The sequence below is a fragment of the Hippopotamus amphibius genome, chromosome 2 (assembly GCF_030028045.1).
Source record: "Hippopotamus amphibius kiboko isolate mHipAmp2 chromosome 2, mHipAmp2.hap2, whole genome shotgun sequence".
NCBI lineage: Eukaryota > Metazoa > Chordata > Mammalia > Artiodactyla > Hippopotamidae > Hippopotamus > Hippopotamus amphibius.
In genome coordinates, this window is record NC_080187.1 from 152,993,706 (window position 1) to 153,021,392 (window position 27,687).

Below are 27,687 nucleotides of genomic sequence, written 5' to 3' on the forward strand. Positions count from 1 at the left end.
AGCCACCTGTGGGGAGGCAGCCACAGTGCCCAGTAGGGCGTCCAGGTGAGCCACGGGGAGGCTCAGAGACCTGGGTCCGTCCTCAGCTCCGAGCATCCTCCTGCCAACTGGCCGTGACCGTCGCTGCCCTCCCAGGGAAGTAGAGGAGAGACGGGCAGATGCTTGGCCAGGGTCTCAGGCCTTCGTGGGGGGTGCAGTTACAGCCAGGGGGCGCAGTGCAGGAGGGTGGAGGGGCTCTGGGAAGGGGCCTGGAGTGGTGGGGCCTCTTCCCCATACGCGAACCCGTGTCCCCCCGCAGGTGTGATGAGAGCTGCTTGAGCTGTGAAGGCTCCAGCAGGAACTGCAGCCGGTGTAAGATGGGCTTCACGCAGCTGGGGACCTCGTGTATCACCAACCACACATGCAGCAACGGTGAGCACAGGCGGGTGAGGGCCCCTGAGCCCCCTCAGGGCTGCCCTGGGCAGAAGAAAAAGGAAAAGAAGATGTAGGGACCACAGCCCCTTGGACAGGCTTGCGGCCCCTCCGCTCGATGACTACTTGGCTCTCCCCTGGGCCCCCTCCTCTCTCTTTAGGCCTCTCACATTGACCAGAGGGGCATCCCCGCCACCAGCCCAGCTACTGTGGGTCAGTCTGTGGAGTGACTCTTAAAAATGGTTCTGTTCTCCTACCGTTCCTAATCTCCTGCCATAAGCCCCAGGTGGCCTTGGTGTGGTGACGTGCATTAGGAGAGGCCAGACCTTGGAGGTCAAAATCAGGAGGCCTGAAGGCTCTCGGCAACCTGAGCCCGCAGCGAGGCCTGCGTGTCTCACAGGAGAGCCTGCCTCTGTGCTGTGGGAGAGCCCTGGTGCTCTAGGCCTACTGGGAGGCAGGGATGGGTTGTGAAAACAGAAACTCAGAGGAGACCAATTTGGGGATTCTGGGCAAGAGGAAGGGTTGGCAGAGGACTCTGGCCTGGAGAGGACTCTGGCAGGGGCCGTGGGCAGATGTGCTGTGGTGGGAAGGAGCCTCTGTGGCTCAGCAAGCCTGGGGAAGAAGCAGCCTGGGGCCAGCTCTGGGCACAGTGAGCCGGCTGGCGTTCAGGAGAGGGGAGCCGCCAGTACCATGGTGTCCTGGGCATGGAGCTGGCACCGTGCCCAGCCTGGCAGAGCGTAAAGCCTGCAGAGAGACCCCTGGGCACACCCTGCGGACCACAAGGTGACCTCTTTGCCTTGGTGCTCGGTGGTTTTCTTGGCTTGCAGAATTATGTCCCTTCAAAGGCCAGGAAGCTCCTACTTTAGGAGAAAGTGAGACTGTCCCTGAGGGGGTCCCCCGGGTCCCATGAATGGCAACATCAGAGGCCAGCTGCTGAGGGTAGGGGCCGGCCTCCATGGCTGTTCCCCTCCCCCTCGGCCTTTCCTCTGCCGTGGTGACCCGCTTCCTCTTTTCCCCCTTCCTCCCCCATTTGGGGTGTCCCTGGGATCATGGCACAGCTTCTATCCTGCCCCTGCCAGGGCTGACCCTGTCTTCCTCCCAAGTACCCCAGCCCAGCTGTCCAGGAAGAGGAGCAGTGAGCACGGAGGGCTCCCTGGCACAGCCCAGGTGTCCCCAGGCCCTGCCCACTCCTCACTCCAAATCCACCCTTGTCTCCCAGACTCAGCTCCGGCCCCTGACTCACCAGGCCCACCACGTGTCACGGGGGTTGGTATCAGGCGACCTTGGCCACAGCAGCTTGAAGCAGGTTCCCAGCCAGCGACTGAGGTTGGGTCGCAGCAGTGAGAGCACTGCATCCTAGCCACTAGACCAGTGGTCAGTGACAAGACCCTCGCCCTGTGGCTTTGCAGAAAAGAATTCCTACAAAGATGGAAAGCAGTAACACAAGTGAAGTGTTTATTAGGAGGGAAAAGAGAGTACAGTATGTGTGGACAGACACATGGGTGGGCTCAGAGAGAGAGTCGCGCCCTTGTGGTAGTTTGAATCGTTTTTATGGGGCATTTCTTCCAAGTTTCCTTTGACCAATCATTTTGATGTCACTGGTTCAGAGTCTGTATTTGGTGTTTTCTCAGGATCTTCCCGTGTATGCGCAGATCTCTTAGCCAAGGTGGATTCTACCCAAGAGGCCTATGGGTAGACTTAGCCACTTAGCGTCACTCCCCTTTTGAACTCCAAGGAGCCCTTCTGCTCATGTGTAGTTGGGGAGGTCTCCTGACGTGGAGAATGAGGAATATGTGGTCTCTTATCTTCTATCTGGGCAGGACCCAGCCTCCTCTCTCAGTTGTTCTGTTATTCTCCTCTCAGAGTATCTGTCCACAGGGAACGAACTCCAGCCCTTTGCCCCGGGGGCCCGTCTGTCTCCTGCCTCAGGGTGACGGGGAGGGCTGCTGTCCCCACTCCCCTGTGTCCCCAGCAGAGTGGGGTGATCAGAACAGTCCTGACGGGCCCCCAAATCTGACGTGTCCCTCCCTTCTCCTTCCTGGGGGCCCAGCTGACGAGACGTTCTGCGAGATGGTCAAGTCCAACCGACTCTGTGAACGCAAGCTCTTCATCCAGTTCTGCTGCCGCACGTGCCTCCTGGCCGGGTAGGGGAGCCCGGCCACGCGCACAGGGCAGGGCCCCTCCCATCCGTCCGTCTGTCTCTCCGTTCACCTTTCTCCAGGCTGTCGGCCAGAGCCTGTTTTCAGAGCGGTGCCCTGCATCTGACAGCTTTATCTCCCCAGGAGCGAGGTCCTTCCGCGGCATCTCTGGGCGCCCAGGCCAGGTGGGTGGGGGGCTTCGAAGAAGTGTCCCTGAAATGGTGACATCCTCTCACACCCTGCTTGCTGGCTACGTTCTTCTGGCCAACTCGCAACAGGAACAGAACAAATTCCAGGAATCCACGGCTCCCACCTTCAGAGCAGCTTCTGGGACCACAAGTTTACTAAATCTTCGAGACCAAAGCAGAAAGGCGGGGCGCTTGGTGCATCGCTCCTCTCCTCGTGCGTTTGTGCAGCCCGCAGACCCCTGGGCTGTGCCCCCACATAATGGAGGGTCAGGGGCACACCTGCTCATCTGCCTGCCACAGTCTGGGGGACAGCTTGGTCAGACTAAATAAAACAGATTTGGGGGCATAAAACGTGTGACCACTGGGGGTGAAGCATCTATTTCTACACAGTCCGTGACTTCTGAAACTACAGCCACGGCTTAGAAAGTCAAATCCCAAATGGATGGGATGGGGGGACCCTCCTTCCTCTGCAACCCTTTCCTCTGAGTGAGCTGAGGGCCACTGGTCACTGCGTCCTGTCTGTGTCTCTGGGAGTCTCATGGCCTAAACGAATGGTCACGTCTACCTGATGCAGAAGGTTCCCAGGAGGTGTCCCGGAGGCCGGCCAAAAGGTGCCCCAAACGACCAAGCAATTCTTCCTACCAAAATGTAAAGCCAGCCCATGAATTGTTAATTGTCTGTCACTTCCCATGTTGTGGAATTGCTTTGAAAACACATTGACCCCTGCTTTTCAGGAGACTTGTTCTTAAAGTGGGCACCCCTGTGTCTGTGTGTCCTATGAGCCTAACGACACGGTTGGATTTATTTCTGCCAAACCTGTGTGGGTATTTTATAAGCTACGTGTTCTAATTTTTACCGATGTTAATTATTTTGACAAATATTTTATATATTTTCATTGATATGCACAGATCTGCTTGATCAAGCCCCTTTAATATGGGAGTAACATTTGCCTTAAATTTTTTCGAGCTCGTTCTCCATTTTGTCCTGCTCCCCTCTTTGACTGTAACACATTTGACGAGTCCCCTGTCAGCTGGGGGGGAGCCCAGCTGTTGTTTATTGAATCCACAACTCCAAAAACGAAATCCACAAAGCAAATATGGTGTTGACCCTAAATTAATAAAAGAGTTAACATTCCATGGCAAAGGAGCCCGTGTTTCTTTCCAAGGCCCAGCGTTAAAAGTGGGTACTGGCTGGTGTGTGAAATGGATTTAGGTGTGCTTTTGTTTCAAGGTCTTTGAGCTTCAGCAAACAATGCTGCAAGCAAAACTGTGGGAGAATCTCAAAGTTTCAGCTCCAGGGTGTCTTTTGGCAAATAGACCCTCTTCAGGCCACAAAAGCCTGGTTGGGTGGAAGGGCTGGTTATAGGGATGCCTCCTTTATGTTGTGGGGGAGCTTAGACTGCAAGCCTCTTCACCTAGAGCTGTGAGTGTGATTTCATTAGGTTACAGCTTGTCTTCTGCACGGTGGCTGAAATCCCCTCACACATGGGTTCTGCGCTGTGTGGGATTTTTACCCTCGTCTCTCTGTGAGGTTGGAGTTGTACTTACTAGGAGTCCTTGTGCAAATAAAGGAAATGCACCAACTAGAACTGACTTCAGAAAAAACAAAAGTGGGGGAGGGGCATTATTTTGGAATTCCAGGGTTGTCTCAGAATTTCAGGAAAGGTGCAGCTGGGTCTCGGGAGCCCTGAGACCAGCATTACGTGTCACCTGGACCTCTTCTCATTGCAGCGATGCCTCCTCTCTCGCCACTTGATGGGACAAATGAGAAGACCACCCACAGCTCCCAAGAAAAATTGGTGCCCATCCAGCCCCCTAAACAAGCTTTCTGAATCTGCTTTGGGCCCAGGTTCATTGCCTTGCATCTGTGTTTACCTGGTTCCAGCAGCTCTGGCCGCAGGGACACATAGCCGGAGGTGGGGAGCAGTTTGCAGCTCTTGGAAAGCGGGGGAGGCCATGCAACCCGCCAGCTGCTGTCATGAACAGGACTTGACCCAAGTTGTCAACGTGACATAATGAAGGACTTAGTGCGTGTGTTTGGGAGACAGTAGCCAGGACTGGGCAGAATATCATTAAGAATTCAACCTTCTGAAGATAGCAAAGTAGGAGGACGTGCGCTCATTCGCTCTTGCAAGAGCACTGGAATTACAACTAACTGCTGAGCAATCATCAAAAGAAAGACACTGGAACTCACCAAAACAGACACCCCACATCCAGAGACAAAGGAGAAGCCGCAATGAGATGGTAGGAGGGGTACAATCACGTTAAAATCAAATCCCATAAACGCTGGGTGGGTGACTCACAAACTGGAGAACAGTTATACCGCAGAAGTCCACCCACTAAAGTGAGGGTTCTGAGCCCCACGTCAGGCTTCCCAGCCTGGGAGTCCAGCAATGGGAGGAGGAATCCCCAGAGAATCAGACTTTGAAAGCCAGTGGGATTTGATTGCAGGACCTCCACAGGACTGGGGGAAACAGAGACTCCACTCTTGGAGGGCACACAAAATAGTGTGCTCACCAGGACCCAGGGGGAAGGAGCAGTGACCCCATAAGAGATGGAACCAGACCTACCTGCTGGTGTTGGAGGGTTGCCTGCAGAGGTGGGGGGCAGCTGTGGCTCACCGAGGGGACAGGGACACTGATGACAGGGGTTCTGGGAAGTGCTCATTGGCGTGAGCTCTTCCAGAGTCTGCCATTAGCCCCACCAAAGAGCCTGTAAGCTCCAGTGCCAGGTGGCCTCAGGCCAAACGACCAACAGGGTGGGAACACAGCCCCACCCATTGGCAGACAAGCAGATTGAAGTTTTACTGAGCTCCGCCTACCAAATCGGATTAAAGTCTTACTGAGCTCCACCCACCCAGCCCTACCCACCATCAGTCCCTTCCATCAGGAAGCATGCATGAACCTCCTAGATAGCTTCCTCTACAAAAGAGCAGATGGCAGTATCAAGCAGTATCAGCAGTATTTCATTCTGTGGAACTGAAAACCGCAGCCACAGAAAGATAGAGAAAATGAAAAGGCAGAGGACTTTGTACCAGATGAAGGGACAAGATAAAACCCCAGAAAAACAACTAAATGAAGTAGAGATAGGCACCCTTCCAGAAAAAGAATTCAGAATAATGATGGTGAAGATGATCCAGGACTTTGAGAAAAGACTGGATGCAAAGATCGAAAAGTTTACCAAAGACCTAGAAGAATTAAAGAACAAACAAACAGAGATATGCAACACATAACTGAAATGAAAAATACACTAGAAGGAACCGATAACAGATTAACTGAGGCAGAAGGGCGAATAAGTGAGCTGGAAGACGATGATAATCACTGATGTGGAAAAGAATAAAAAAAAAGAATGAAAAGAACTGAAGACCGCCTAAGAGACATCTGGGACAATGTTTAACACACCAACATTTGCATTATAGGGGTCCCAGAAGGAGAAGAGAGAGAGAAAGGACCTGAGAAAATATTGGAAGAGATTCTAGTTGAAAACTTCCCTAACATGGGAAAGGAAATAACCACCCAAGTGCAGGAAATGCAGAGAGTCCCAGGCAGGATAAACCCAAGGAGAAAACACGCCAGGACACATAGTAATCAAATTGACAAAAATTGAAGACAGGGAAAAGTTATTAAAAGCAACAAAGGAAAAATGACAAATAACATACAAAGGAACTCCCATCAGGTTCACAGCTGATTTCTCAGCAGAAACTCTGCAAGCCAGAAGGGAGTGGCATGATATATTCAAAGTGATGAAAGGGAAGAAACTACAACCAAGAATACTCAGTCCAGCAAGGATCTCATTCAGATTCGATGGAGAAATCAAAAGCTTTACAGACAAGCAGCAGCTAACAGAATTCCGCACCACCAAACCAGCCCTACAACAAATGCTAAAGGAACTTCTTTAAGCAGGAAACTTAAGACAAGGACCTACAAAAACAAAATCAAAACAATTGAGAAAATGGTAATAACATACATATCGATAATTACCTTAAATGTAAATGGACTAAATGCTTCAACCAAAAGACACAGAGTGGCTGAATGGATACAAAACCAAGACCCATATATATGCTGTCTAGAAGAGACCCACTTCAGACCTAGGGACACATACAGACAGAAAGTGAGGGGATGGAAAAAGATATTCCATGCAAATGAAAATCAAAAGAAAGCTGGAGTAGCAGTAGTCATATCAGATAAAATAGACTTTAAAGTAAAAAATGTTACAAGAGACAAGAAAGGACATTACATAAAGATCAAGGGATCCATCCAAGAAGAGAACAATTATAAATATATATGCACCCAATATAGGAGCACCTCAATACATAAGGCAAATGCTAACAACTATGAAAGAGGAAATATAAGGCAGAAATAGAGACACAGGTGTAGAGAACAACCAAATGAACACCAAGTGGGGAAAGTGGGGAGGGTTGAGGGGGAATGAATTGGGAGATTGGGATACCAAATTGTACACTCTAAATATTTGCTGTTTCTTGTCTGTTAACTGTATCTAAATAAAAGTTCTCAAAAAAAAAGAAGATACAGCAAACTAAATAAAATAGAAAACATCCACATCATAAAACACGATTTGATATAAATTCTGTTCAATCTTTGAAGTAAAAAATGGTAATGCCCCCCTCCCCCCCAAAAAAATTCAACCTTCTCTAGGAGCCTGATTGAATTAAAACCAGCAGCTTGCTAAGCACCTCTGGTGCAAGGCACCATTTTAGCCCCTAGAGCTTTTTGTCCACTGAGAGCTTATGGTTTAACATGTTTGCAATTAAACCAGAAGCAAAGTTCTGTTATTCCTGAAGGACCCACCTACAAGTAGTCCACTGGCCAGCCTTGGAGCACACGTAACCTCCTGGCAGTGGCTGGGCCAGCCTGTCTGAGGGCTGACGAGTGCAGTGTGGAGTTGAGAAGCTGTTCACAAGGTCCTAAAGGACCAATCACCCCCTTGTTAAAAAGAGACTGACCGTACAAAATGCCTGTTCTCAAATGCCCTAACCTTAAGGTTATCTGGACTCTGCTGGTGCAAGACATGTCTATGGATTTTGTTTTGCATGATGAACTCACGGGGCATGTTCTCTAAACCCGTCATTTCACAGAATGAGGCTCGTAGAGCTGAAGTGACTTGTCTTGGGCCACACACTGGCAAGGGTGCTCCATCGTGTGCCCCGGGAGGGAGGCCGACTCTCGGCAGGAGGGATGGTCACTTCTGCAACTGGCTAAACGCAGCCATGATACACGTGTTTTAAACTGTCTTCATTGCCAGGGGGTGACATTTTTCGGACCTTGTTTCCAAATTCTCTGGCACCTCACAAGTGGTCCCTCAGATGCCTGTCCCCATCCCTCCCAGGCTTTATACCTTGTACCTCTTCAAAGGGCTGGGGAGAATTGCACTTTTTACAGGAGATGCACTCATAATCTGAAGGGGGGTGGTGGTGGATGGGGCTTTAAGAAGAAAAGGGGGGCTGCAACATAGTCTAAATGTGGCTAGTAGTGGAGTGCCCTTGAATTTGGGGGACTGCCATCTATTGCATTTAAATCATTGATAATGTGGCTGGAGGGGGACTTAAACCTGCAAGCTTGGAGCACACTGGGGCGCCTGGGAGCAGGCAAGAGGCGGAGGTTTAAATCCCGGGACTCAGAGGGGAAGGAGGTGGAGCAGTGAAGTAAAAGGAAGGATATGTTAATAAGAACAAGCAAGGGTGATGGAAAGTAATACACCAAAGCCATTCTCTGGCATTGTAAGGTTCTGCCGCCTGCTGAGAGGCAGCTGTCATGCGAAAGGAGGAGTTTGCATCCTGTCCCCGCCTTTTCGGCTGCTTTCCTTCTTGAGCCCATGCTTTATCCTTCCTGCTGGGTGTCCAAGGTCTGTCCTGACGCCCCAGGCTCTGTGGCTTGTCTGTGCACAGAGCAGTACCCCCTCATGGTGCAGCAGCTCCCACCACCCAAAGCTTCCCCCCCCCCCCCCCCACTATGTACTAGCTACACTAAGGGTGGTCAGATATCTCCTATCAAATAACTTCCTATGGAGCAGATAGGAACCAAAGTGTCCAGAGCAGAGAACATGTTGTTGCAAAAACAGTGGTTCTCCCCCAGGGAGAACATTTGGCAATGTCTGGAGACATTTTTGAGTCACGACTAGAGGGATGTACTGACATCTAGTGGGTGGTGCTAAACATCCTGGAATGCACAAGACAGTCTCCACAACAAACAATTATCCAGCCCCCAAAGGTCAGCAGTGCTGAGGCTGAGAAACGCTAGCCAGGAGAAACAAAATCAAAAAGAAAACCTGTTCTCAACTTCCTAGAGATACCCTAAAATGAATAAAACCAGCTATAGTTTGATTTAGGTCCCAGTTCATGTGCTGAAGCAAGGGAAACCAGTACTACTTTCCTTTTTTAAAGTAAAGAGATAAAACCTTTTGTTTTTAATTGAATAGAAGGGCTTGGTCAAATCAGCTCTCTGGTCTAAGGACTCCACCTGGTGGTTCTCTCTGGAATGAAGTGGTTTGGATTGTTCTTTATTTTGAAACAATCACAGAGCAAAATTACAGAAAAGTTGCAAGAACACTACAGTGCAAAGAAATGTTTTCCTGAACAATTTGGAAGTAAATTACCGATATAATACCCATATAATAATGTAAATACTTTAGATTATTTCCTATAAACAAGGACCTTCTCCTATGTAACCATGGGAATCAGGAAATTGACATTGTATATTCCTACTATGGATCCTCTGACTGGATTCAAGTCTTGCCAGCTGTCCTGATAATGCCCTTAGCAAATGGGTCCAGTTTAGATCGCACTCTGCATGTACTCATGTCTCTAGCCTTCAATCTAGAACATTTCCTTGGTTCTTTGACTTTCATGACCTTGAGCCTTTGAAAGATGACCAAACAGTTATTTGTAGGCTGTCCCTCAGTGTGTGCTTGTCTGAAGTTCTTCATATTTCCATTCAGGTCAAGCGTCTTTGACATGAATCTCTGAGAAGCAATGCTGTGTTCTACTCATTGCATCCTAGCAGGTGATACAGGACTTTGTTCCATTATTGGTGATGTTAACATTGATCAGGTGATGAGAGTTCCCCGCCCGCCCCCCCCCCCCCCCGGGCTATGACGTGAAGCCTGATCGACATTATGCTGACGATCCTAACATTATGCTGATCAACATTATGCAAAAAATAAAGAACTAGTATAAGAATTGGAAAGGAAGAAATAAAATGCTCATTATTCTCAAACAGCATGGTTAGGCATGTAGAAAATCCGAAAGAACAGTTAGATTAATTATTAGAATTAATAAATGACTTTGGCAAGATTGCTGGATACAATGCCAGTATCAATTATGTTTCTACTGTAAATCAACTGTATTTCAATATACCAGCACCTAATAATTAGAAAATGGAATTTTTTAAACAGAAGATACTGTTTACAACAGCATCAGAAACTATTAAATACCTAGAATAAATCTAGTAAAAAATGTAGAGGACCTCTACATAAAAACTATAAAACACTAAGAGAGACCAAAGAAGATCCAAATAAATGTAAGTTTATACCTTGTTTATGGACTGGAATACTCAATATTGTAAAGATAAGAATTCCCTCCAAATTCATCCACAGATCCAATACAATATAAATCAAAGTATGGGTTCTTTTTAAGATACAAGATTTATCTAAAATTTCTATTAAAATGCAAAGGGCAAAGAATAACCAAGACAATCTTCGGGAAAAAAGTGGCTCTTTTTTCAGGCAACTGTCAAGTTTCAAAATAAAGCTTACTATTACAAAGACAGTAAGATATTATGCAAAAATAGGCAACTAAACCCATGGAACAGAATAGCTAGTCCAGAAGCAAATCCTCACATATTTGGACATTTGATTTATGAAAAAGTTAGCACTGAAGCACAGTGGTGAAAGGACGGACTTTTCAATAAATGGTGCTGGGTCAACTGAAAATCCAGATGAGGAAAAAATATATCTTGATCCTTACCTCAGAGTATGTATGAAAATCTATTCCAGACAGACTGCAAATCCACATGTGAAAGGGGAAACAATAATGCTTTTAGAAGAAAATATTCATGAATTTGGCATGGGCAAAGATTTCTTAGAGGACTCAAAAAGCATTAACCATATAGGGAAAAGTTCGTAAATTAGACTATGTTAAAATTAAGAACTTCTGTTCATCAAAAGACACCATTAACAGAGTGAAAAGGCCACAGAGAGAGGGAAGATAGTCACTGTATTTTTATCTCACAAGGATTTATATCTATATCTATCTATGTATATGTAAGTATATATATATGTGTGTGTGTGTGTATATATATATATATATATATATATACATACATACATAAAGATCACCTACAAATCAGTAAAAAAGGATGGCCCAATAGAAAAATGGACAAAACACCTAAATAAACACTTCATAAAAGCTAACCAAATGGACAATAAATATATATTTTTTTAAGTTGTTAACTGTGTTAGTGATCAGGGAAATAGAATGAAAACCATACTGGGATACCACTACCAGAGCACCCATCAGAATGGCTAAAATTAAAAAGACAGACAATACCAAACATCAGTGAGGAGTACAAACTGGTACAACCACTTTGGAAAATTAGTAGTATCTACTTAAGCTGAAAGTTAGTAAACCCTATAGCCCCAGAATTCCATTTCCAAGTGTATATCAGTATATGTGTTCACTTAAAGATATATATTATAATGTTAGTAGGTGCACTATTTATAATAGATCCAAACTGAAAATTACCCAAATGCTCATCAACAGCAGAATAGACAAACTGTGTTATAGTCACACAGTGAGACATATAACATGAGAATATATATAACAATGAGAATAAATGCACTACATTTGCACACGAACATGTTAAGCAAGAGATACATAAGGTAAAATTTCATTTTGCATAAATACAAAACTAGGCAAAGCCAATCTACGCAGGATGTTAGATTAGTGGTTACCATTGGGTCAAGGGTGCGGCTGGAAGAGAGCAAGAGGGGTGCTTCTGGAACATGCAATGTCCTGTTCTTGACCTGGATAGCTGTTGCTTGGGTGAATGTAGTTTGTAGTCTGCTGCCTGTGTGTCATGCTTCAATAGAAAGTTCAACAGGAATTGATTCCAGGGGAATTGGGGCACTAAATGTGAAGGTTGAAACAACTGAGCCTCTAGTAGATAACAGAAAATCATTTTGGAGATGAGGGAAAATTTCTTAAACACACACGTGTGTGCACATACACATAAATTGAACTATTTGAAAATTAGAAACTTCTGGTCATTAAATAACACCATTAGCAGTGGAAAAGTGAGTAAGCAGAAAACCCTTTTCTGTCCCAGACCTACATGACCATAGTAAAACTGTCCCCCCTAAAAGAGGACAAAAGACACTGTCAATGGCTAGGGCTTTCTGAGCTAGGAAGTTCTTCCTCTGATGTCTCTTCTTGAATTGGACTATTTGAAAGCCCATTTCTTTTGCAAAAGGAGAGGCAGTCACATTTCTTACCCTTTTGTTTCAAATTACAACCCAGATTATGATTTGGGATTTGGGGAATAAGACGTTTTCTTAGACCAAAATGGATTATAATGAGGATATATATGAGGACAGTATTTCTGCTCCCTGTGAGGTCTTTGGTATTTAAACAGTTTTAACAACAACAACAACAAAAGTGAAATGTAAGCCACAGAGTATACTCATAGCCAGAAAATATAAAGAAATCTCATAATAAATAATAATTTTAAAAAGGCAGACAACCCAATAGAAAAAAATGGGCAAAAGACTTGAGTGGGCAGTTTGCAAAAGATATCAGAATGGACAGCATATACAGGAGAAGATCCTCAACTCTATTAGTTATTAGAGAAAACCAAATCAAAGCGTTAGTGCGATACCACTACACACCCGCCAGAATCGCTAAAATTATAAACTGACAGTGCCGATGAGGCTGACGTTGGAAGTGATGGAAACCCTTACACACCACTAGAGAGCGTGAAAATGATTTCAGTCTCTTGGCAGTGATCATCAGGCATGATACCACACCCTATGTCCCATTAGTTCCACTCCTGGAGAAATTCAGGTGCACGTGCATCTGATCCATGAACAAGAAAACTCATAGCAGCATTATGCAAAACATCCCCAAACTGGAAACAACCCTAAGGTCCATGAACAGCATGGTATGAGAGATACAATGGAATTCTGTACAGCAGCAAGTACACAAACCTCTGTTGCGTGAAACCTGGATGGACTCCAGGCACGGCACAGCGGCTAAGAAACCAGGCATAACAGCAGGTTGCATAAGTCTATGTCAAAAGCAAGCAAAACCAATTTATAGTGTTGGATTCGCAGTTGTCTTTGGGGGCGGGCTCCGGGGGGGGAGGGGGGCAGGTTTTCTGAATAGTGTTCGTTTAGGAGCCCGGCTGCAGCCAAGCCCCGTGTGTTTACTCTGCTGCAGATTTCTCATTTGCGCGTTTTCCTGTGTATCAGGCTTCAACATGAATATCTAATTGTCTAGAGAGCACAGGGCTAACCGCAAACTCGACCGGGACGGGTGACCCAGCCTCAGTCCTCACGTGGTAGCCCGGGGGCCAAAACCCGCGGGTGGAGTGAGGACAGTCACAGCCTCCCTTTCACCTCAAGGTGCACTGATGCACGAGAACGTTCCCCTCGGGGGCTTTCACATTTTGTTAACATGCGGACACAACTGTGGACTCGGGGGCCCTGGAGACGGCCCGCGGCGCCAGAGGAACGGAGCCAGAACTAGAGGCGCCACAAACAGCGCGGGACGCCAGAGGAGAGCCTGAGCCCGGGGGCGGAGCCCGAGCCGGGGGGCGCGGCTCCTCGATTGCTTCGGCCTGGACGCCACGCTGCGCGCGCACGCCGGCAGCGATTGTTGCTGCCTGGCAGCAGGCGCGGAGCACGCCGGGAAGTCGGTGCGGCGGGAGGAGCGGGCGGCGCGGCGCGCGGGAGGCTACAGGATGGTGAAGCTGACGGCGGAGCTGATAGAGCAGGCGGCGCAGTACACCAACGCCGTGAGGGACCGCGAGCTGGACCTGCGGGGTGAGTCGGGCCGGCCCCGCCGCGTGCGCCAGGGCCGGAGAGTGGCCGGCCGCCTGCGTCCCGGGCCCGAGCCGGGCTGGGCGCCCCCGTCGTCGGAGAAAGGCCGTCCCTGGGCCTTTTCGAGGCCCCCCTCGCCCCGGCTCTTCCCCGCACACGCCGGGCCGCCTCGATGCCGCGTTCGGGCCGCGGGCTTGTGGCGAGCCCGCCGGGCGGGCTTCGCGGCCTGAGCCGCCGCGGGGATGGGAAATACACGCTCTAGTGGAAGTACAGGCTCTAATGGCGACCCTCGTGCGGAGCGACACGCGTCAGCGTGCTGTGGTGAGAGTGTAGACAGGATGCGGGAGCGGGGAAACGAAGTCCGGGACAAAAGCGATTGTTTCCCTACCATTTCCTCCTCATTGGCTTCAGCTGTCGTTTTCCCTGTTATCAAAACATTTCGCTGAGCTGACGTGGGAGCGAGGCTGGCGCTGCCGGGCGCCTGCGGAAGGGGTGTGGAAGCCCTCGGACTGTTAGATTCCCGTAGCGATTTCCGCGTCGGCGGGCAGCTCGTCTACATTTTAGGGGGCGGCTTTTCCGGGGATAAGATAATTAGTCTTTGAGATTCGCTTCCAGGAGGAAAATGCGGTCTCAGGAACAGCGTAGCTGCGGGCTCTGCTTTCTGCTTGCTTTTTTGTTTGCAGACAAAGCTCAATGCTTTCATTGTGTTAAAATTAAGTTTCTTAGAGAAAGATTCCACTCTAGCGTAACCGACCGCTTTCACAGTCTTGGCACAGGTGATCCCTGCCTTCTAAGTCTGAAGTGCCCCCAGCGTTGAGGATTCTTGTTTCGGTGCCGTACTTTGATGTAGTCCTTACAGCTTTGAACTGTGTACTTTCACTTTGACTCCGTTAACTTCTTTTCTTCTCCGAGCGCCCAGCACAGTAATTATGCCTGTGTTAGACAAATCAGTATTTGAATGAGTTGTCCACAGGGTGTCTTACCGTTGTATATGAACCATTGACTTTCAACCCACTTTGAGCTGAGCGAAGTAAAATAATGGGGAACTGTCATGATATCATGAAGACATCCCTATGAGTTCTAGGAATCTGACCTGTGGGATGCAAAAGAGGTTGAGGGCTGTTACCCACCATGTGTGAACAGCAGCTGGACACTGACAGTAAGCAGCTCACAACCTAAAGTCCTGTTAGGCCACTTCACTAGCTCTGCAGACTTGCTTAGAGCAGCGTGAGGAACCTTGTAAGTATTGCTGGAACTGTAGGTACTAGTTACTACTAGTAAGTATTCTCATCATTATTGCCCTTGTCACGATCACCATCTTCACGTCCACTGCTAGACCATAAGCTTCATGGCAGCTGGGACTTGTGACTCCCTTGTTCCTTGTACTATGTGCCAGTACCTTGGTAGTGTCTGGCAATGGCATAGGTGCTAGGTAAACGCTTTTGGAAGGAATGTAAGCTGTGAGTGCAATTACTGTGCAATGCTGCTAATGTTTTAAGGTACCTTTTAATTATATTAATATTTGTGTGGGTTTTCCCCCCTCCTTTTTACAGGGTATAAAATTCCTGTCATTGAAAATCTAGGTGCTACCTTAGACCAGTTTGATGCCATTGACTTTTCTGACAATGAAATCAGGAAACTGGATGGTTTTCCTTTGTTGAGAAGACTGAAAACCTTATTAGTGAATAACAACAGAATATGGTAAGTGTCTACTAGTGGAAAGTTGCTTTTTCCCCCAGAGTAAATGTTGCAGAGTTCCCTGAAGAATTGTTGCAGTATATACTGCCAGTTAAACCTACATATTTCTTTTATTTATTTTTTTAACCTACATATTTCTTAAATGGAAAATGAGCTGCACTTGTCCCATACAGATCCAGAGATTAATTTGTCATTGGTCTAGTCTTATTTTTATTTATTTAGAAGTCTTGTGTGTATATATGTTCATGATAAGTTTCCAATTTAAGTTAAAAACGTACTGCTTTGTACATGTTTTGGCTCATTTTAAAAATAATAGTTATAATTATCAGAGGGGTCATATTAAAGAGATATGTAAAATTCAACAATTATATTTTTGACTGAACATCTCATTCTACCTGAAATCCTCTGCTGTTTGTTTTTCTTTAACTGCAACTGATTTTTAGAATATTGCTTATTGAAATTAAAATCTTTTTTTGACCCACTTTCATCATCTCTGTAAATTTTGTTGGAGAAAAGTTATTGAAGGTCTATAGACAATGTCTTTAAGAAGTTCTGAGTGGTGAGTTGATTTTTTTTAATAGGCATATTTCTCATGAATTAACTGTTCTGTTGTGGTTTGGTTGTTGTGTATCTTGTGCCTGAGTTGTGAATGCAGAACCACTTGTATTTCTGTGCCACCTGCACACAAGTCCTGAGATGAGCCAAGTAAGCCTGTTAACACAGGATTTTCTTCTTGTCTTAGGTCTCATTACATAGTGTGGCAGTGGGAAGAGTCCTCGGCAGCTGTCAGGAGCCATGGGCTCTAAAATCTCATCCCACTTCTGTGGCCTCAGACAAATTTCCTCTTTGTGCCTCATTTTCCTTCTGTCAGATAGAGTATTGGAAGAAGGATCTCTAAGATTCTTCCCACTTGGGCAAGGGCTTAGATAAAGTTGTTAGCTTACTTAATTTTCACTTTCATTAAGATTTTTTCTTTTTATTTTAGCCGTATAGGTGAGGGACTTGATCAGGCTCTGCCCTGTCTGACGGAACTCATTCTCACCAACAACAGTCTTGTGGAATTGGTAAGTTGAACAGGGGGAAAATGTATCTGCAGGGAGGAGTTAAAGGTACTACATGTCTTTTATAGAAAACTTGGAAAATCCAGAAAATTAATCATCCTTTTTCTTAATTAATTCAGGAAATGGGCTTTTTTTGGTTATGTGTTGCAAGTACCTTCCCACCTTTTGACTCTCTTAGGGTCTTGATGGAGAAGTTCCTAATTGAAGTGTAATCCATTTCGTAAGTCTTGTTGTTAGTGCTTTTGAGTTCTGTTAAGATTCCCCTACCCCAGGGTCATAAAGAAACTCACCTATTCTGTTTTCTAGAGTCACAGTGTCCAGTATGGTAGCCACTGGTGGCTACTTTGAATTAAGATATGCTAAAAATATAAAATACACTACAGATTCCAGAAACTTAGTACAATAATTTTTTATATTGACTTTGAAATGGTAATATTTTGGAAAATAGATAAAACAATATATTATTAAAATTAGTTTCTCTTGTTTTAATGTCACTACTAAAAAACTACATATGTGACACATTAAATTTTGTTGAAGCATTTCATTCAAGAAATTATGTTTTACTCTGCGTTTAGATCAACAATGCATTTGAAATCTGTTTTCTTATAAGATAAGGGGCAAGTTTCATTTTCTCTATTTAGATATGATTATTTTTATGCTTTTTAAATTTCTGCTCTGTGTATATAATTTTTAACGAAATTGAGCTTATACTATATGTTGTTTTGTAACCTAAATTTCTCACTTAAATACTCGATGTTTCAGTTCATATGATATAACTTGATTTTAGGTTATCATACCCTTAACCCATCCCTTCCCTATTTCGCTGATTGTTTCTTTCCTGGTGGATGAGGTCCATAAGCTTCCTTCAGATTCCCAAAGGAGTACTTGACTCCAAAAGTAAGAAAGCACTTATCTGAGGGCTGTCGTTTCTAAACTATATGAGGTATTTAACCCAGATTGCATTCATAGGGAACGTGTGGCATGATGGGGCAGTATATTGTGTCATAATTGTGTTTAAAGCTGTTTGCAAAGATGAAGGCTGTCTGTCCTATCGGTCACTGAAAGCGGTGTGTTAAAATCCTGCATGAGAGTGGATTTGACTGTTGCCCTGGAGTTCTGTCAATTTTAGTTTTCTATATTTTATTTTATTTGATACATCCCAATTTTATGTATCTTACTGATGAAATGAACCTTTTATCATTGTGTGGTGATCCTCTGTACATCTTATTAGTGCTGTTTTACCTTGGTATCTATTTTATCTGCTGCAGTACACCAAAACGAGCTTTCTCTCAATTAGTATTTGCATGATCCTTTTTTTTTTCCATCCAAAATTTACTTTGGTTTTCTGTACTTATATTTTAGATTTGTCTCTTGAAAACAGCATATGATAGGATTCTTTTTTAAAATTCAGCCTGAAGTCTGTCTTTTAAATGAAATCATCTGTTTATATTTAATGTAACTACTGGTATTTTTGAGTTTACCTTCTCGTTTTTCTAGAATTTTTTATTTGTCCCATCCATCTGCAATTTTTTTTTCCTTTGTTGCTTGATCTCTCTTTTATTGGCATTCCACTTTTTCTTCTGATAGTTTAGAGATTAACTAATTATTAAATAGACTCTATTTCCATTCTTAGCATCCTAGGAATTAGCACACATATGTATCCAAGTGTAAAGTTAACCAGCACCTTTACCTCCTGACCAGTACAGCACCTTAACCGTCTCACCCCACTCATCAAGACATCACTGTTTTACCCTTTTTGTGTGTCTATGTGTGTGTAACTAAAGTTACTGTTCTTCCTTTCTTTTGTTTTTTTGCAGCTTTATTGAGGTATGATGGACAAATGAAGATTATATATATTTAAGGTGTAAAATGTGAAATTCTGTATATGTATACATTGTGAAATGATTACCACAGACTAACATATCCACTACTTCATGTAGTTATCTTTTTGTGTGCGCAGAGAGAATACTTGAGATCTACTTTTTATCATATGGGTACACCATGTTGTTTGTAACTACAGTCGCCATGTTGTACATTAAATCTCCAGAACTTATTGATCTTATAACTGAAAGTTTGTACTCTTTAATCAATATCTCATCTCCCCTTTCCTCCATCCCCCAGTCTCTGGTAACCACCATTCAGCCCTATGTGCTATGAGTTTAACTTTTTTTGAAATTCCACATAAAAGTGAGGTCTTGCAATATTTGTCTTCTTTTGTTCCTTTTTGGATTGTTCTTTAGATTTCCTTTAGTAACGTTGTGCCAGTAGCAAGCTTTTGTCTTGCTGATGCTGCTGTCAAGAATTTAAAAGTGGCAGCTTTCTGAGCATCTGTCTGTGTTCCCCTCTCCTGCTTTTACTTGTACTTTTTTTCTTCATTGTCCTTTTTGGCCCTGTCCCACTCAGTTCATACCTCTTCTAGCAGTTTCTCCTCCATGAGGGGCTTTGTTCTGGAAAGGGCACAGTTTCTGGCGGAGGGAGGCCCAGGTTGTCCGAGCCCTTCAGGCCTCATCACACACTTAATGTGCTCGTTATTGGGACGTGCCTATCCTTTCTCAAACTGGGTACCTGTCAGTCGCTTTAGAGTTGTCAGGTTTGTCGGACGCCTCTTTGCCTTTCCTCTGCTTCTTCCTGTGTGGATGTTGTCACCAGGCAAGTCTTGCAGCTCTCACACTCTCACAGTAGTTTGTCCTTACTGGCTCCTATTTTAGATTCTTCTTGCCAGAATGCCTTTTCATCTAGTTTGGTTGTAGCTGTTGACCATAGGTTTTCAGTTTTTCTATTCTTGTTGCACAATGTTTTATGGGACAACTTGGGAAGAGTCAAAAACTAACCTGCCTTCTTCCCATATACATTTTTTTTAACTATACTCCTTATCCTTGAAAAATTTATTTGAAGAGATTTGGGGGTGCTAGAATAAAGGTTCCTTCCCTCAAAGATGACATTCCTATATTGCTCCCAGGCACCAACAGGAAAAACCACCTTACATCAAGGTCACAGTTTGAGGTTCCTTATACGAATAATTTGCTCCAAAGTTACATAAGTTTTCATCAGTTTGCTTTCTTTTCTCAATCATTGCTCTAAACTGGGGTAGCCCTTTTGAATTTGGTACAGGAAATGTTTTTTGTTTTGTTTTTTTTGGGGGGGGGGGTCTCATCTCTGCTATTGATACAGAAGCTGTTGTGGCCAAGATATTAAGTTTAAGAAGCTCAAATTTATGAACCAGTGTATTCATTAGAAATGTACCAAGCATCTGTGATGTGCTAGTGTTGTGCTGTGTGCTGGGGCAGGAAAAACAAAGAAATGCATAAAAGACAAGATGAGTTCTTGCTCCAAAGGCATCCACCATTTCACAGTATCAAAATGGGGTGTGGTATTTGTGTTCTTACCTGTGGCTGTTATTTTACAGGGTGATCTGGACCCTTTGGCATCTCTTAAATCACTGACTTATCTAAGGTATGGAAATTATTTGTGGTGGTGACAATAAAGTCCTTTAAAATAACACCATTACCAGCCTTGATCTTAAAGTCATCAGTTAGTAAAAAGTACCTTTAAAAACCAAATATTGAAAGTATTTCCTTTGGACTCTATTAAAATTTCCCTAGTGTTCTTACGACATTGAAATATAAAGAATAGTGAACTTCTCCTTACTTGATGGACTCATTAGGTTTTATTAAAATAGACTTCTTGCGTGCTGTGCTGTGAACAAGATTGGCATTGTATTGTTCTTTTTCTTGTAGTATTCTAAGAAATCCTGTAACAAATAAGAAGCATTACAGACTATATGTGATTTATAAAGTTCCACAAGTCAGAGTACTGGATTTCCAGAAGGTGAAACTAAAAGTAAGTATTATTCTGTTGTAAGTCATTATAGATTGGTGTGTTTTCCTTTATATTCTCATTACTGATTTTTTAAACTGTCCAAGAGTTTTATCTTTGGCTTGTAATAAGAATGGGGAGGGGGTGTTAAGTCAAGTTTTTTTCCATAAGCATGTTTATGATGGGACTTCGAGTTAAGGTTGTTGGTGTGGCGCTGTTCATTCCAGAGGTGGCACAGCCTGAGAGCCACAGTGGGAGCCGTCACAGCAGACGGCCTGTTTAGATACACTCCCTGTGGGGAACTTAATGTAATCCACTTTTCAGTAGCTTTAATTGTTAGATTTTCCCTTTATTGGGGACTTTTTTTTTTAAAAAAAAAAAAACCTTTTTGGTTCCTTGAGAGCCATTCCTTGAAACCTGGAGAGGGAACTTTCTTCAGAGACCTTCACCAGAGAAGGCGACTACTGTGTCTCCTTTTAATTTGAAATTGGCTTCATGGTATTTTTACCAATCCAGAGTATTCCAGGAGAGTTTTCTTCCATGTTTTCTGAGGAATGCATCTGAATGCATGTGGTATTCCTATTTCCATTAACTGTGTGTGTGGTGTCGCTGTAGGAGCGTCAGGAAGCAGAGAAAATGTTCAAGGGCAAACGGGGTGCACAACTTGCAAAGGATATTGCCAGGAGAAGCAAAACGTAAGATCCGGATATCCAACTTCACTCCACTTCACCTTCAGAAACATTATCTGTCTGGCATTTTGCCTCCTGCAAAATGAAATGAAGCACCTGTGACTAAGAGTACTAAATTTGCGTGCTGATGATCCATGACCGTCAGTGGTCCATGTATCACATGAGATTTCTACCAGCTTAGCAGAGCAAATATTTCAATATTGAGTCTTACCGTGATGTTATATACATCCTCCTTTCTCTATAGGAAGATGAACTGGGTGGTGTTTCTGAAGGAGAGGGTTTCTTGTATCAGTTTGTTAACAAAGATAAGATACTACACTGGTTGAATTACTTTCAAAAACTTTTGAAAGTAAAAGAGAAGCAATTTCTATTGGTCTGGATTTGACAGTTCTGTTCTTCCCTCCCCTCCCAAGTTTCAATCCAGGTGCTGGTTTGCCAACTGACAAAAAGAAAGGTGGGCCATCTCCAGGGGATGTGGAAGCAATTAAGGTAACCATGTGTTAGTATTCTTGGACTGGAGTGAGCTGTTACGGGCTTAGGACCAAAATTATGTAATAACTTTAGTAATAAATCCAACACTGCAGATTTCCCCCACAATTGTTAGAATCCAGCTATATTTTTGTGGAAGGAAAAACTAGCTTAAAGGTGTTTTGACCAGACTTTGCCTTGAGCTGGTCAAAGTGGAGGCAACTCTGGTCTTTCTCATTTTACCAGAATGCCTTTATTTGAACAGTTACTTTTGCATGCTGTCTTAATTTTTACTTTGAAAGATTTGCTGTCTGAAAGATCCTGCTTGATGAAACATCCTAATTTTATAATAGTACCTCCTAAATTATCCAGGAGCATAATTCCAAATAGGTACCTCAATTAGCTAAAATTTTAGGACACATGCAGTGATTATTTGCTCTCTTATAAAAGAGTGTAGCTCTTCACCAATTTTGGAAATTTATGATTTGGTTTTGGGGTTGATTTCACTGTGCCAGTAAATTCTTCCCCCAACAAAGAACTAATTAATATTCCAATTCAGAAAGATATTGTGAATTCCTATGAGTGTTTTCTGGGTGATGGAGGCTTAGATGAAAGTAACTGTCCATCTTCATTGTTTCCTGGTGTCTAGAATGCTATAGCAAATGCGTCAACTTTGGCTGAAGTGGAGAGGCTGAAGGGCTTGCTGCAATCCGGTCAGATACCTGGCAGAGAACGCAGATCAGGTAACCATGTTCTGTCTTTATTTCCAAATTAATGGTACACTTGAAGTAATCGCAAAACAGTTTAGATGCTATGACCCAAGAATGCTAGAATAGTGCCTCATTACCATCTAATCTAATCTACACAAAATGCCTTTAAATGGTCTTTGAAGGTAAATCATTTGTTAAGGAATATTATGTCATAGGACTCCGGGGTTTTTATAAAAGTTAGCCATGGAATGAAAGCTAACAGTGTGAGTGACCATGTTGCCTTTGACCTCTGTCCATGTAGGCTAGCTTAGCAGTTGGGAACATAGGTTCCAGACCCAGACAGGCTGAGGCTCAGAGCTTAGCTTTACCAGCTCTGTCCTTGTGTAAATTTCTTAACCCCCACTTAATTAAATCTGTTTCTTCCTCTTTAAATCTGAGATAGTAATAGTGATAACCTCAAAAGGTTGTTGGGATGACTAAGTAAGATACTTCATAGGTAGCACTGAGCATGAGGTGTGAGCTTTTCTAATAGTAAATGCCAGCTTTGTGTCGAGCAGCATGGTGGATACTGCGATATAAAGTGAAAATTACCCCAGACTGTTGCATATTACAAGTTTGAGATGACTGCAGCTAGGGACCTCTGTCTAGACTGGCAGCTCAGAGAAAGTTTCCTTGGGGAAATAATGTTGGAACTGAAGACATTAATTAGACCAGTGGTTCTGTGTGGTCCTTGGGACCCTGGAGCTTTGTGAGAAAAACTTCTTAACACCAAGGCATTATTCGCTTTTTAAATTGTGTGAACATTTGTGTCTGATGGTGCAGAAGCAGTGGCAGGTAAAATTGCTGGTGCCTCAGCCCAGATCAAGGCAGTGGTCCAAAGGATATTAGTAGGCGTCATTCTAAGCTGCTGCACACTCTCTGTGACATATATACTGGTTTCATTTAGGAAGGTCCTTCATGAAGCAGTGAGAATCATTGGTGTTACTAGACATTACCCCTGGGGCGCACATCTTTTGGTGTCCTGGGTGACGACGGAATGGGGGTGCACAAAGCACCTCTGTGCCTACATGGGTGGTTGACTCTCTGCACTTGAGTTGGGAGAGAGGCAGGCAGCTTCTCCAACATGCAGTGAGCTTGCCACTTCAAGGAGAACAGCTAGTATTTGTTACCAATAATAATATTGAAGATTTGAAGCAAAAATTAAAAGCTGGAAAGCCTTTTTTTTTTTTTTTTTTTTTTTTTTTAGTTTAGTTTTGGCTATGTCGGGTTTTTGTTGCTGTGTGTAGGCTTTCTCTAATTGTGGCAAGCGGGGGCTACTCTCTGTTGTGGTACACGGGCTGCTTATTGCGGTGGCTTCTCTTATTGCAGAGCGTAGACTGTGGGCACATGGGCTTCAGTGGTTGCAGCACGTGGGCTCAGTAGTTGTGGCTCTCGGGCTCTGGAGCACAGGCTCAGCAGTTGTGGTGCACGGGCTTAGTTGCTCCACAGCATGTGGGATCTTCCTGGACTAGGGATCGAACCCTTGTCCCCTGCATTGGCAGGTGGATTCTTAACCACTGTGCCACCAGGGAAGTCAAAAAGCTGGAAAACTTTTTATCCACAACTGTAACCTTGACAGTTTCCCAGTACTTCCAGACTTTTCTGCTGAAATTGTTGATATTAACGAATGTGATTTTTTTAAATAACATATAAAGAAATGGGTCAACATTTGGAAGACCTGCATAACTCAGTGAGCAGCATTTTCCAAATGCTGTTACAGTCACGCATGCATAAATGATCCATTCAGAGTACAGGATAAACTGGTGAATATTCAGGTCAGAAAGTATGAAAAGTTCATTGATAAGGTTTCAGACTCTACCTTACAATCTTACCTTTAAGAAACTACCACTTTGGGAATTCCCTGGTGGTCCAGGGGTTAAGACTTTGGCTTTTCCTTCTGTGGTCCCGGGTTTTATCTCTGGTTGGGGAACTAAGATCCCACAAGCCAAGTGGTGTGGCCAAAACAAACAAACAAAAATTACCATTTTTGTCAAATTTTGGCGTAGTATTAAAAAAGAATATCCACAGCTGCCTGCAAAGGCCATTAAAATAATCCTGCCTTTTCTAAGTACATGTCTGTGTGAGACTGATTTTCTTCACACCCTTCAATGAAAACAACATATCGTAGGAAGTGAAATGATGAAGTCAGTACAAGGGTCCATCTGCTGTTCAGCAGACATTACAGAGATGGACAAAAATAGAAAATAATGCCAACTTTCTCACTAAATATTTTTGTTTTAGAAAATATTGATGTTATATTTTATAAAAATATAAACATTGTAAATATGTAATGTAATTGATTATTGTTTTAATGAATTAATGTTTTTTTAAAATAGTTTGTTTCTAATATACTATTGATAAATGTAATCTACTTAAACAAAAGCTCTTTGGGTCCTAAGATTAAAGTATTTGAGAAAACCTTGAACTAGACAAAGGCAGAATGGCTTTCTCAGGGGAAGGAACTGCACTGGCAGAAAACCTATGATAAGAGAGCCTTGCACACTTGGACTGAAGGAGGACAGTATGAGCCAAGGTCAAGGGATGGAAGGAATATGGTGAGATGGGCAGGCAGAGTGACCTTGTGAGTCCAGCCACGTAGGGACTGCAGGCCAGGTGACGGAGGAGGTCTGTGGTCCTGAGAACAACACAAATCTGTCAAGGGCTATCAAGGCTCACTGGTGACAGTTTGGGGGAGGAAGCTGTGTCAAATTGCTTATTGTGACTGCAGTATGACAGAATTACTGCATTAGTTTGCTTCTCCTAGAGTGTTTTATTTGGGCCTTAGGCTAGCTTGGGATTTTTCAGTATCATCTAAACACACGTGGGGCACATTGAGGAGAGGAAGATAGAGATTGTTGGTGGCTCTCTCGATTTCAGTGGGCCCTGGCTTCTGAGTAGCACTTTCCAGTGACATTCTTTCTTGGTAGTTTTGTATCTAGAAATGTAGTGTTTGGTCTAGCTATAAACAATAGACTTAAAGCTGAGAAATTTCCCCTAACATTGACAGGGTTAAAACATTTCCTTTATCAGAATACACTGACTAAAATATCATCAATAAATTGTTGGCAAATGATACAACCATTTGGTTGTAGTTGCTGTAGTTTTCTTAATTTAGAGACAAAGCCACTAACTGACTATCCCCAGCGTGTGGTAGGTATCCTTCCCCTCCCCCTCCCCCCTTTTTTGTGTTCCCAGTTTCTTTGCCCGTAGTAGTGGCAAGAACAAAACATAAAGTATCAGTTTTTTATCTTTATAAAAAATGAGTTATTAGCTTGACCAAAATGGGTTAGAATGGCAGGCAAAGAGTTTGACTTTCATAAAACACCTTTGTGACCCTTCCCCTTAGGAACCGATCATCCTTTCCAATACCTGCTAAAGACAGTCTCTGGACAGTAATAAGCTCCTCAAGGCAGAGGTTGCTGTCAGGCTTTTGTACCTCTCCCAGGGCCTGACACACAGCAGCCTCATAGATGGGTGCTCACACACTGAGTGAGCACGTTCTCTAAAATTGGTATGACTTCCAACTTTGTGTTTTTTTCTAGGCCCCACCGATGATGGTGAAGAGGAGATGGAAGAAGACACAGTCACAAATGGGTCCTGAGCGTAGTGGCCTCTGAGGATCTCAGGACGTGTAACAGTCTACTTCGGACAGGTCCTGGTTTTTGAATAGCCTTGTTCATGTCGGCAAAGTAGAGTTCATAAGCATTGTTGAAATGCTTAAAACTGCTGCTGGTATTTTGTAATACAAATTTTGAAATCTAAATGCCAGTTTTCTACCAATACTGCAAATAAAGGACACTCGCTGTGTGGCGGGTTGTGCATCATTGTGGGGGGTGTGCAGTGAGGCGTGGATGTATCAGAGTTGCAAATGCAGGAGGGTGGCTCTTGTGGGTAGGCTTCCCAGTCCTCATGAAATATTTAGGTTTTTAAATTCATAATAAAACTTAGGATTATCTGTTTGCTGCCACTAATTGTCAGAATTTGCGATCTCAGGTGCATTTTTTTTCCTGCATGAATAACAAGAGCTTCGTTAAATGCAGCCAGACTCTGGGCTTTACAGCAGTCAGCATCCTTTGAAGTTTTTGTTTAATCCCATGTTACCAACATGCAAACGATAAATTGTTGATTTGGACAGTTAGAGGGAATGTGATGTCTGCCTGTCAGTTGCTGGGATTTGAGCAGAGCAGCAGCACGCTCCAGCACTGGGGATGCAGTGGAGGAGTCGGGGCTGCCTGGTGGTGTGCTGAGGTGCAGTGTCCAGCTCCTGGGTTCCCGTTACAGCCCTCACACTCTGCAGTGGCCAGTTCGGGCTAATCTAAAAACCAAGGTGGTGGAGGGGAGCTTCGCCAGTCATCTTTTTTTCATCTGCTGGTGTTCATTAGTGTTGTTTTTTTAAAGCCCCCTGGATGATTCTAAACGTGAGAAACACTCCTTTGAATAAGCCCTGAAACAGTTTTGGGTGATTGCTTATGGGCTAGTTGCTGTTCTTATAAGGCATATACAAGATGTGTGGGATGCGAAGGAACTCCTACTTGGAGGAACTGATGTCTAACTGGGGAGACAGAACCTCACACAGTAGTGGGGCTAAACCTCAGTGCAGTGGCCATGAAGAGAAGAGAATGGGTAAAGCCTTCAGAAAGCTTCAGAAAGGAGACAGAGCTTGGGCATCAGGAGGACCTGGCCTTTAGATTTCCTCGGTACAACCCTAGACCAGTGTATCTCCAACTCCAGTGCACCATGAACACTGGAGGTCTTGCCAAAATGCAGGGTCTGTTGTGGGGCCTGAGTCTCTGTGCATCCAGCAGGTTCGTAGGAGCTGTCCATGGAGGACAGCATTCAGGACTTCTAGGCTTACTGCTCACCCCTTCCTTAACCCACCTTACACCTTCAGCTCCTTCAGGGGTTGTCCCCTATGATCCGTTTACCGATTCATTACAAAAAGCACCTCTCTTTCTCTTTGGAGGTATAGTCTTACCTGCCTTTTTTTTTTTTAAGCAATTCATTTTCCTGGATGACTGCACCATGTCAGGAAGGGCCTGTGCTGTCAGGAATCAGGATTTATAATCAGCCCCTGGCTGCACTGGAGAGGCCTCCTTGTGGGGTGTCTGAGTGACACCTGCAGCAGCTTTTTTTTCTTTAATTAATTATTGGCTGCGTTGGGTCTTCATTGCTGTGTGTGGGCTTTCTCTAGTTGCAGCGAATGGGGGCTACTCTTTGTTGCAGTGTGTGGGCTTCTCATTGCGGTGGCTTCTCTTGTTGCAGAGCACAGGCTCTATGTGCGCAGGCTTCAGTAGTTACAGCACACAGGCTCAGTAGTTGTGGTTCACGGGCTTAGTTGCTCCATGGTGTGTGGGATCTTCCCGGACCAGGGATCAAACCCATGTCCCCTGCATTGGCAGGTGGATTCTTAACTACTGA

The 27,687-nt window shown here is 44.3% G+C and overlaps 2 protein-coding genes across 6 annotated transcripts in view; both read left to right on the plus strand.

The window, feature by feature from the left end:
- Positions 1-7,289, plus strand: part of PCSK6 (proprotein convertase subtilisin/kexin type 6) — a 181,310-nt gene extending 174,021 nt beyond the window's left edge. For all 5 annotated transcript variants that reach the window (XM_057720346.1, XM_057720347.1, XM_057720349.1 and 2 more), the window contains 2 exons: positions 299-411; positions 2,462-7,289. In XM_057720346.1, coding sequence (XP_057576329.1) covers positions 299-411; positions 2,462-2,559 — 211 coding nt within the window. In that variant the 3' untranslated portion in view covers positions 2,560-7,289. The remainder of the gene's footprint in view (positions 1-298; positions 412-2,461) is intronic.
- A 6,364-nt stretch (positions 7,290-13,653) lies between these two features.
- SNRPA1 (small nuclear ribonucleoprotein polypeptide A') lies at positions 13,654-26,076 on the plus strand. The gene is made up of 9 exons (XM_057720352.1): positions 13,654-13,791; positions 15,342-15,489; positions 16,472-16,550; positions 19,954-20,000; positions 20,285-20,387; positions 20,979-21,058; positions 21,466-21,541; positions 22,170-22,263; positions 25,812-26,076. Exons 1-9 carry the CDS (start codon positions 13,710-13,712, stop codon positions 25,868-25,870), a joined length of 768 nt encoding a protein of 255 aa, XP_057576335.1. The 5' UTR covers positions 13,654-13,709; the 3' UTR covers positions 25,871-26,076.
- Positions 26,077-27,687: the final 1,611 nt, after the last annotated feature.

Bases quoted from the DNA above. Each gene is read 5' to 3' on its own strand.
- SNRPA1 (XM_057720352.1), top strand. From the start codon at position 13,710: ATGGTGAAGCTGACGGCGGAGCTGATAGAGCAGGCGGCGCAGTACACC. The intron at 16,551-19,953 runs GTAAGTTGAACA...GTTATTTTACAG, and splicing joins ACAACAGTCTTGTGGAATTG to GGTGATCTGGACCCTTTGGC. The intron at 21,059-21,465 runs GTAAGATCCGGA...TCCCCTCCCAAG, and splicing joins ATTGCCAGGAGAAGCAAAAC to TTTCAATCCAGGTGCTGGTT.